The sequence below is a fragment of the Eptesicus fuscus genome, chromosome 8 (genome assembly GCF_027574615.1).
Source record: "Eptesicus fuscus isolate TK198812 chromosome 8, DD_ASM_mEF_20220401, whole genome shotgun sequence".
NCBI lineage: Eukaryota > Metazoa > Chordata > Mammalia > Chiroptera > Vespertilionidae > Eptesicus > Eptesicus fuscus.
Window position 1 is genome coordinate 22,065,897 of NC_072480.1, and position 11,490 is coordinate 22,077,386.

The 11,490-nt window shown below is 41.1% G+C and overlaps 1 protein-coding gene across 1 annotated transcript; it reads left to right on the forward strand.

Moving 5' to 3' along the window:
- The first annotated feature begins 5,596 nt into the window (after positions 1–5,596).
- Positions 5,597–10,345, forward strand: LOC103289647 (kelch repeat and BTB domain-containing protein 6). The gene has a single exon (XM_008145538.3). It carries the CDS (start codon positions 6,083–6,085, stop codon positions 8,099–8,101), a length of 2,019 nt encoding a protein of 672 aa, XP_008143760.2. The 5' UTR covers positions 5,597–6,082; the 3' UTR covers positions 8,102–10,345.
- Positions 10,346–11,490: the final 1,145 nt, after the last annotated feature.

Consider the following 11,490-nt stretch of genomic DNA (forward strand, 5'->3'; position numbering starts at 1 on the left):
AGCTTCTAGGCCTTTCTCCTTAACTTGTAGATGGCCATTTTTTCTCTGTCTTTTTACATCATCTTCCCTCTAAGCATGTCCTAACTTCCCCTTTTTATAAGGTAAGGACACTAGTCATACTGGGTTAAGGCCCACCCTAATACCCCATTTTAACTTGGTTACCTCTGTAAAAACCTTATCTTCAAATAAGGTCACATTCTGAATTATGAGGGGTTAGGGATTCAATATACTAGTAGGCATTCTGGAGGAATAATGGTGTTAATGGTGAAACTGTTGACCCGTGTCAGGGGTAAGATATCGATTAATGATTCTTCTGCTTTGCACAGTAAGAATTAGTTGTTGATTTCACTAATGTCAAATCTAAAAACACACACAAATAAACAAACAAGCAGAACAGAAAAAGACTCATAGATACAGAAAACATTTTGACGGTTGCCCGATGGGAGAGGGATTGGAGGGATGGATGAAAAAGGTGAAGAGATTTAGAAGTACAAATTGGTAACTACAAAATAGTCTGGGAATGTAAAGTATAGCATAGCAACTATAGTCAATAATGTTATAAAAACTATGTATGGTGTTTGATGGATACTAGACTTATTGGAGTGATCAATTCATAAGTTCTATAAATGTTTAATCACTATATTGTACACCTGAAACTAATATAATATTGTACATCAACTGTGATTTAAAACTTTTTTAAAAAGTGAGTGAGTTGTCTCCCCAAAAAGGAGGGCTTCTCTGAGGAAAGTCATTAAGAGATGAATTTTTGGTCTCCTGTTTGCTTTTGCATTTTAAGGTTGGTTAATATCAAGCCTTATGTCCCTTTTCTTTACAATATGTGTAATTATGTCTATCTATGGAAGTTTTAGAGGGAGCAGCTTGTCTTGGCTTGTTTCCTTCAAATTAAGTTGTAAAGTCTTGAATTGCATTGTTTTGATTTGACCTTTTTGCAACAGAGTCCTTGTGATGTTGAGCTAGTGTATGTATTTCAGAGAGAGATCACCTCACTAATTTATATTATGTTTTTTAAAATCCTCACCTGAGGCCGAAACCGGTTTGGCTCGGTGGATAGAGCGTCGGCCTGCGGACTGAAGGGTCCCAGGTTCGATTCCGGTCAAGGGCATGTACCTTGGTTGCGGGCACGTCCCCGGTGGGGGGTGTGCAGGAGGCGGCTGATTGATGTGTCTCTCTCATCAATGTTTCTAGCTCTCTATCCCTCTCCCTTCCTCTCTGTAAAAAGTCAATAAAATATATTTAAAAAAATAAAATAAAAAAATAAAATCCTCACCTGAGGATATTTTCCCATTGATTTTTAGACAGAGTGGAAGAGAGAGGGAAAGACAGAGAGAAATATCAATGTGAGAGAAACAGATCGATTGGTCGCCTCCTTCGTAGTTGCCTCCTGCATGCACCCCAACCAGAGCCTGGGCCAGGGAGGAGCCTGCAACAGGGGTACGTGCCCTTGACCAGAATGGAACCCAGGACCCTTTGGTCCACAGGCCGATGCTTATCCACTGTGCCAAACTGAGTAGGGCTATAAAATATTTTGAATACTCTAATTTCTGGTCATTGCCTTAATGAAGCTAGTGGCTAAGGTGTTCAGTCATTTAGAGTCAGACCAGAGTAGTCCTTCCAAACATTTTCTAAACTATTTCTGAAGTTAGAGACAGATTAATCTCTTTGTATTCTGCAATCTTTTATCTTTCACCAATCAATTTTTTATTTTTTTATTTTTTTTTTTAAATATATTTTATTGATTTTTTACAGAGAAGAAGAGAGAGGGATAGAGAGTTAGAAACATCGATCAGCTGCCTCCTGCACACCCCCTACTGGGGATGTGCCCGCAACCAAGGTACATGCCCTTGACCGGAATCGAACCTGGGACCCTTGAGTCCGCAGGCCGACGCTCTATCCACTGAGCCAAACCGGCTTCGGCTCACCAATCAATTTTTTTAAAAATTATATTTTTATTGATTTCAGAGAGGAAGGGAGAGGAAGAGAGAGATAGAAACATCAATGATGAGAAAGAATCACCGATTGGCTGCCTCCTGCACATCCCATACTGGGGATCGAACCCGCAACCCGGGCATGTGCCCTTGACTGGAATCAAACCTGGGACCCTTCAGTCCAAAGGCTGACACTCTCTCCACTGAGCCAAACTGGCCAGGGCTGACCAATCAATTTATGAAGGGAGACAGTGGGAATGGATTCTAAAAGTCCTTTCCCCTAAGGTGTTAGCCTGTATGTAAGCCTCAAGATGCTCTAATTTCTTTGAAGTTCCTCTTGAAGAGTGGCCCATTTGGCTTTTCAAATAATAAAGTGGGATCTCTGGGACTCATTAGTAGTGGCACAAGTTGTTATAAATCATGGATCCCAAGAGAATATACCCTGAAGATCAGTCATAATTGATTACTAGATTCTTCCCTATTTTTATGGAGGTCTAGAAAGACTTTAACAATAAAATGTAAATATGAGTGAGGTCAAGGTGTTACTACACAGAGACTGGCCTGTAGTGTGTGGGCTCTTGACTTTGTATAGGAAAGATTTCGCAACATGAGTCTAGGTCCGTGGTCGGCAAACTGCGGCTCGCGAGCCACATGCAGCTCTTTGGCCCCTTGAGTGTGACTCTTCCACAAAATACCACGGCCTGGGCAAGTCTATTTTGAAGAAATGGCGTTAGAAGAAGTTTAAGTTTAAAAAATTTGGCTCTCAAAAGAAATGTCAATCATTGTACTGTTGATATTTGGCTCTGTTGACTAATGAGTTTGCCCACCACTGGTCTAGGTGATTTCGAGAGTATGTTTATTAAAGCTGGGACAGTGAAACAAAGGAAGGACTTAGGACAGAAGGAACAACAGGAGAGAGCCTCGGCGGTGCTCTGCTTTGGCTCTCTAGAAATGTTATAGGAAAGGAATGAGCTTAGTTTGGGTTGCTTTGGCTCACTGGGAAGTCAGCAAAAAGAGGGTCTTGGAAATAGGGTCAGGGGTTAACCTGGGACGAGCTGCCACTGCCCACTGCTCCCCTGCTTGCAAGTCTCCTGGGGCCGTTAGAGTTTAGGAGGAAGTAAAAAGTTCAAGCCCAGAAAGGGGCATGGCAGTGCTCTAGAGCGAGTCATACTGAGTCTTTGTCCTGAGGACTTTTTATCTTGTTTGTTTGTTTTTTTCCCCCATGCAGGTGAGAATCTTAGGGGAGGGTTTTAGCAGAGTATTCATCAATTTTCCAGGTGCATTTTTAATATGCTGGTGCATCAAAATGAGTGTATAGGGGAGTGTTTGGATTATTCTTTGGTCTGTTTTACTGAATTACTTTTATCTTGGGCCTGTCTGGCTCTAATGGGGTTTTTGTTATCTGTTGCCCCAACTTTATTTGTCCTTAGGTTTAGCTGACACAAATGGCATTGATTGAGTCTTTGTTCTCTATTTCCAAGATGAGGATGATTTAAGCTATGTATTCTCTGTTTAGGGAGGGGAGGTATAAACCATTGGCTCTAAAGTGTCCTTGGTTAGGGGAGATAAAGTCTTGCTATTTACTAGTTGGCTGAAAGTTGTTCAAATTGGCTTGTTTAATTTGCTTGTCTCAGTTTCCCTATTCCACTTACCCAGGGATTTTCCTTGCTTCTTACTATCCTTCCACAAGGATGAAAGAATACCTGCTCAGGTAGATGCTTAGGTCATTGACCTTCCCTCACAGGTTGGGAAGGACTAATAATAAGGGTCCTTATTATTGGAAGTTGGGGGCAAAGTACTTTCATGGAGGCAGGGAGGGGTAAAAAGAGAATAGAGACTGAAGGAAGAAAAAGAGAATCCACAGAAAAGAAGGAATGGTGGGTAGGAGAAATGGCTTGGTTGACCACATGATGAGTTCAGGTGAGGACAGAGTCCTGAGATTATGGACTGAGGGTAAAACAGACAGTCTTTAAGAGACTGTACAGTTTGAGGTAGACTGATGATATTTTATTTTCAGCCTCCTCATACCAGTAAATTAAACTGACATTGATGAGAATAGATCTTAGAGCACTGAGATTTGAGGGCACCTTGTAAATAGGCAGGCTTAGGGAAATTCCAAGTGTCTCAAATGGACCATTGGAGTTGTAAGTTGTCCTCAGTAAAATCCTGGCATTTTTTGGAGATAATAATATGAATTTTCACCTTAGTGGTGAAGCATATATTGGTGAGAATTCTGAACACCCTCGAAAAGTGGGTTGAAAGTTTCCCATAATACTAAGGTTAAACAATAGGTTGCAACAAAACCAAACCAAGAGATGGCTCTAGGCAGTACCTTACAAAGCTAAACATAGTCTTCCCATAGGATCCTTCAGTCACATTCCTTAGTATTTACCAAAATGAGTTGAAAACTTATGTCCAGAAATAAAAGAGTGCATGAGTGTCTATAGCAGGTTTATTCACAATTGCAAAATTCAAAGCAAACAAAATGCCATTTAGTAGGTGAGTGGGTAAGTAAATTGTGGTATATCCATACAATGGAATATTACTCACTAACAAAAAGAAATAAGCTATCAAGCCATGAAAAGACAAGAGGAACCTGAAATGAGTATTGCTAAGTGAAAGAAGATATCTTAAAAGACTACACACCAGTCCTAGCTGGTTTGGCTCAGTGCATAGAGCAGTGGCTGTGGACTGAAGGGTCTCAGATTCAATTCCAGTCAAGGGCTTGCTTGCAGGCTTGATCTCCTGCCCCCATTGGAGGCAACCAATCGATGCGTTTCTTTCACATCAATGTTCTCTCTCTCTCTCTCTCTCTCTCTCTCTCTCTCTCTCTCTCTCTCCTCTCCTCCCTCCCTCCCTCCCTCCCTCCCTTCCACACTCTCTAAAAAATCAATGGAAAATATCCTTGGGTGAGGATTAATTTAAAAAAAATTTTTTTCCTTATAGACCAATGATTTCAAATGAGTGGGTACTTCATTTTTCATAGATGCTATAAGAAAAGCTAAAACATGGAAACTTTAGACTTTAGGAACTGCGCAAGTACTTATTAATTATTCTACTGATATGTAAGAACAAATACGTATTCAGAGAATCCTATGTATCCTATGCAATTTGTCTCATTATTAAAAAATATGTTTTTAGCCCTAGGTTTCACTCAATGGATAGTCAGCCTGAGGACTGAAGGGTCCCAGGTTGGATTCCAGACAAGGGCACATGCCCGGGGTTGTGGGCTCGATCCCCAGTCAGGGGCATGAAGGAGGCAGCCGATCAATGATTCTATGTCATCATTGATATTTCTCTCTCCCTCTCTGAAATAAAGAAAAATGTATATTAAACTATAATTTTTTATTTATATTAGAGAGAGGAAGGGAGATGGGGAGAAAGATAGAAACATCTTGATCGGTTGCCTCCTACACCCCCCTCCTGGGGATCAAGCCGGCAACCTGGACATGTGCCCTGACCGGGAATCGAACTGGTGACCTCTTGGTTCCGGGTCTACGATCAACCACTGAACACACCGGCCGGGCTCATTTAATCTTAAAAGAACACTATGAGAGAGAAGGCAAACAATTAGTAAATACTAGAACGGGAGCCTAATTTGTATTCCAAACGCAAAGTTCTAGCATAACACGAAATCGGAATCGGGAAAAATTAGTTATTTTTAATTTCGTCAGCTGAAACAATGAACGGCAGATAAATCTCGCGATACTATGGAAACTACTACTCCCGACATGCCAAGCCGCTTCTGCACGGAAGCCTACGCCCGTAGGCCTGGAGGACCCGGCATGCCTCGAGGCGCGAAAGGCCACCTGGGCATCGTAGTTCTCCTGGACGCCTAGCGGTACTGCCATGCCAGCGCAGCGGTGGCGGCTTTCCGTGTCAGCCAGCGGTTCCGTGTGGGCGAGCTGAGGCGGAGGAAGGGCGTGGAGCTGGGATCGGGTGAGTTGGCGCGGTCCACGCGATAAAGGCAGGTGGCACCTTGGCACAGGGCTGAGTCAAGTAAATGGACTCGTGTGGTTGTCTCCCCGGAGTCACCGTTATCGTTGCGCCCGCGATAGCCGGGTGAGAGGAGAAGCCAGAACCCGGTCCTAGCCTAGCGCCCGGTCTCGCCCTCAGCACCCGCCGCCATCTCCACCATGCAGTCCCGGGAAGACGCTCCGCGCTCCCGCCGCCTCGCCAGTCCCCGCGGCGGGAAACGGCCCAAGAGGATTCACAAGCCCACGGTTACGGCCTTTTTCACGGGCCCGGAGGAGCTGAAGGACACGGCCCACGCTGCAGCCCTGCTGGCACAGCTCAAGTCCTTCTATGACTCGCGGCTGCTCTGTGATGTGACCATCGAGGTGGTGACGCCTGGCAGTGGGCCTGGCACAGGCCGCCTTTTCTCCTGCAACCGGAACGTGCTGGCCGCCGCCTGTCCCTACTTCAAGAGCATGTTCACCGGCGGCATGTACGAGAGCCAGCAGGCCAATGTGACCATGCACGACGTGGATGCCGAGTCCTTTGAGGTGTTGGTCGAATACTGCTACACCGGTCGCGTGTCCCTGAGTGAAGCCAACGTGGAACGCCTTTACGCGGCCTCCGACATGTTACAGCTCGAGTACGTGCGGGAAGCCTGTGCTTCCTTCCTAGCCCGCCGCCTGGACCTGGCTAACTGCACCGCCATCCTCAAGTTCGCTGATGCCTTCGGCCATCGCAAGCTGCGATCACAGGCCCAGTCCTTCATAGCCCACAACTTCAAGCAGCTCAGCCAGATGGGTCCGATTCGGGAGGAGACTCTGGCAGATCTGACCCTGGCCCAGCTGCTGGCTGTCCTGCGCCTGGATTGTCTAAACATAGAGCATGAGCAGACAGTGTGTCACGTTGCCATGCAGTGGTTGGAGGCGGCTCCCAAGGAGCGGGGTCCCAGCGCTGCAGAAGTCTTCAAGTGTGTCCGCTGGGCACACTTCGCTGATGAAGATCAGGATTACCTGAAAGGGCTGCTAACCAACACCACTGTGAAGAAGTACTGTCTGGACCTTATCGAAGGGGCTCTGCAGATGCGATATGGTGACATGATGTACAAGTCTGTGGTGTCCAAGCCGGACGGCGGCAGCAGCAGCAGCAGCTCCGTTGTATATGCAGCAGAAAATCCACCCCAGAGGTTGGGTGCGTGTGCCAAGAAGATGGTGATTTTCTTTGGTCACCCTAGAGATCCCTTTCTGTGCTGTGACCCGTATTCCGGGGATATTTACAAAGTGCCCTCACCTTTGACCTGCCTTGCTCACACTAGAACTGTAACCACCTTAGCCGTCTGTATCTCTCCGGACCATGACATCTATCTAGCTGCCCAGCCCAGGAAAGACCTCTGGGTGTATAAACCAGCTCAGAATAGTTGGCAGCAACTTGCAGATCGCTTGCTCTGTCGTGAGGGCATGGATGTGGCCTACCTCAATGGCTACATTTACATCTTGGGTGGGCGAGACCCTATTACTGGACTTAAATTGAAGGAAGTGGAATGCTACAGTGTTCAGAGGAACCAGTGGGCACTGGTGGCTCCACTACCCCATTCTTTTATCTCCTTTGACCTAATGGTAATTCAGAACTATCTTTATGCTCTCAACAGTAAGCGCATGTTCTGCTATGATCCTAACCACAATATGTGGCTGAAGTGTGTTTCTCTTAAGCGCCATGACTTTCAGGAAGCCTGTGTCTTCAATGATGAGATCTATTGTATCTGTGACATCCCAGTCATGAAGGTCTACAATCCAGTCAGAGGAGAATGGAGGCAGATTAATAATATCCCTTTGGTGTCAGAGACCAGCAACTACCGGATCATCAATCATGACCAAAAACTGTTGCTGATTACCTCACGCACCCCACAATGGAAAAAGAACCGAGTGACGGTGTATGAATATGACATTAGTGGAGACCAGTGGATTAATATAGGTACTACATTAGGCCTCTTCCAGTTTGATTCCAACTTTTTCTGCCTCTCAGCTCGTGTTTATCCTTCCTGTCTTGAGCCTGGTCAGAGTTTCCTCACTGAGGAAGAGGAAATACCAAGTGAATCTAGTACTGAATGGGATTTAGGTGGATTCAGTGAGCTAGATTCTGAGTCAGGAAGTTCAAGTTCTTTATCTGATGATGATTTGTGGGTACAGGTAGCACCTCAGTGAAATATACAGAAGCAGCAGAGTTTGTTATAGTTAGGTTGAAATACTAAGGTGTTTTTATTGCTTTGGAAAGTATCTAAAAGATACACCCTTTCCCTTTACTGGAAAAAAAATTGATTAATTTCAGGTTTTCTTTAGAAAGGGTATTATTTGAAATACTAATGTAATTTAAGGTTAGAGAATTTAAGCACTCCAAAAATAAACCTATTTAATAATTTACTATTCTAAAAATCCAATATTGTTTGATTATTTAATATGTCTATATTTGATTATGATCATTTTGCCTTCCATTCTGTTTAAAGTACAGTAACTGGAATTTTAATTTTTAAAATAGAAAACTGGATAGGGATTACTAGATAGGGTTTTGAAAGTATATATTTTTCTTCAGAACAGTGTAATAGAATTCCAAAACTTTAAACTAGTATGTTTATACAACATGTGTTCTAACTTAAATATAATTCGTTAAATTTTAGTTATTTACTCCCCTTTCATGAAGAAAAAAAGATGCACATATGTTTAATGTGACTGAATGGTTATTTATAATGTGAAGGAATGTAATACTGTACAGAATGGCCATAAGCTCACTGGTAGTAAAAACAACAACAAAAAAACCCACAGGATTCTACTGTTGGAAAAGAAATTTCAGTTTTAAATTTGTAATATAAAATGTGTATTTGCAAATAGTGACCAAGTTTCCATCTGAAAAGAATTCCATTCTAGCAGTGTCACTAATCATCTACAAAACTTAAAAAACAAACAAAAACAAAACCCCAGTAACTTGCTTTGTAGGTTCATGTGTTTTATCTATACTTGGTACATGCTTCATTGATTCAGAGGAATAAATCTTTTGTCCATTGGACATGATTGTGTAAACTTTTATCCATTGTCTTAAAAAGTTATTGTGATTCTTAAAATATTTTGACTGTATAGTTTTGGTGTTCATCTTACAAGATTTGTCAGCAAGATGTATGATTATTCTTTACTGTTTTGTGAGGTAATATTGGTTTCGAAAATATGTATAAGCTAAGAACAGTATTTTATTGATTAGTAGTTATTGTATCTATCAACTATAAAATCAAGTGCCAGCAAAGAACTTTAAAACTTTAAGTTTTAAGTATAGAATTGTTTTGTGTAGCACTGAAATATTCTGTCAGTTTTGTAAGTCACTAAATGTTATTAGTAGCTTAAAGGTATTTTTGTATTAAAAGTTTACAGTTAAATAACATACGTGGATGATGGCTTTGGGGGCCAGTAGTGAAAGTATATTCATCTAAAATATTTCCCTAAGCAGTGGTATATATGGTTATTTTATTAGGGTATTTGTATCTGTTCTAAGTTTCTCTGTGAATTAACGCTTTAGTCTTTGTTTCTGTCACTATGTAAGGAAAAGTCCAGAAGGAGACTAAATCACATAAAACCGACATTGTTAAATACCAGAAAATATAAATGCTTACCTCTTAAGATTTACTAGATATGGTTGTCATTATTCATAATAAATGACCAGATGCTTATAGTGTATAAAATTACCTATACCAAATTAGCATTATCTTTCTAAATCTTTATTTAATAACATGCTAATTCCTATTTGCTAGTGACAGAATGCTAATATTTCATACACCGTGGCAGAATACTAAGGCATGTGCTCTCTCAGGTGGGAAACAGAATTTTTGAATGATATACTATCATATGAAAATAAAGAGAGGGAGACACGCAAGTTTTAAAAAAAAGTCTTCGGAGGCATTTTTATGGGCCATTTGAAGATTTTACAGACCATTCCTGTTTATTTTTGGTGAAATAAGATGCTTGTCTTAGCAGTATGTGTTCTTTCAAAGGATCAGATATGCTTTCAGTTGCCTAAGGCTAAATTTTGTTCCGTTTGATATCAGGGTTGTTCTAAGCACTGTACTTAACACAAAGCTCTTTCTCAGTAGTTTTCCAACTTTTCTTCACCAGTGACTTCTTTTGATAGCTGTTTTTTCATGTTGAAATAGGACAATGGATAATTCATCCAAATTATTCATCTATAGTTTATATAAGACAAATTCTCCAGGTTGCCATTTTCAACCTTTCAGTTAAAGCCTAAGCTAAATGGTAGTAATATCTTTGTTTACAAAGAAGTTTTCTTAGGAAGAATTTTGGTTTCGTGATATATTTGTGAATTAGGGAATAGATGTTGATCATTATTTTATAGATAAGTGATTTGTATGTGATTAGTAACAAATAAAACTGGTACTAAATCCCAGACTTTCTGACTTTTTAATTCAGTGTTTCGCTGAATGTATACAACACTTGCTTGTGCAGTGAATGACTTAACTAGCAGTGTTGAAATCCCTTTTGACAGAAAAGCATCCTTTTCTCAGTTTTCCAATTAATCATCACATCTTTTAGCAAATTCTCGATATAATGTTGTTTGTAGGACTACTATTTGTAAGATTTAGAGTAACAGTAATTATTTTTTGTATCTGTTCCCATAATCTGAAAAGCTCAAAGAGCCCACATTTTTGCAAGTTTTTTTTTTTTAGTTCAAATAATAAAGAGCATTATGGTTTCCAAAAGGATGAAATAGAAATTAATTTAACAATAAGCTTGTCTATATATGGATTAGAGAATGAAATTAAATAGCTCTTTTAATCATTTTTAATTGAGCTGGAATTAAAAAATTATCTGTACCTGATCTTGTGGAGGATCTGGGGATAGCTTTTTTAAAAGTCCTCACTTGAGGATATCCATTTAACTTTAGAGAGAGGGTGGGAGGAACGGGGAGAGAGAGAGAGATACATTGACTGGTTGCCTCCTGCCCATGCCCTGACTGGGGTCGGGGATAGAACCTTCAACTGAGGTACATGCTCTTGACCAGGATAGAAACCACTACGCTTTGGTACACAGGCTGACACTCTAACCACTGAACAAAACAAGCCAGGGCTCTGGGGTAAGCTTTTGATCCATTCCCCCCAAAGGCATATATTCACAATTTTATATTTTCAATTCTTTATGACACGTTTGAAGCTCATCAGACTCAAGGTAAGAGCACTTGTGACAGTCTCTTCTTCCCATACCTGCTTAAAAACTTCTACACCCTTTTCATCATTCTAACTAACTTTAAAGGAACATTTATTTTAGTAAATTTGATAAAGCAGGATAGTATTAAGAGGCAGAATTGTTTATAGAAAATGTGACTACCACTAGAATCCCAAGAGAATGTTATTTTTTGAACCTAGAGGGTTTAATAATCAATTTAATAATAATGTGAAAATTCAATTTAATAAAAATATAAAAATGTTAATAATAACAAAACAAAAGATCCTGTTCCCAAAAGCTGCCAAACCTCAGAATACCATGGAGGCAATAGGTTTCATGAAGAATAGGGAGAAGGACCCCCTCTTTGACTCTGA

What these genes read in the sequence shown, in the direction of transcription:
- LOC103289647 (XM_008145538.3), top strand. Translation starts at nt 6,083, where the DNA reads ATGCAGTCCCGGGAAGACGCTCCGCGCTCCCGCCGCCTCGCCAGTCCC.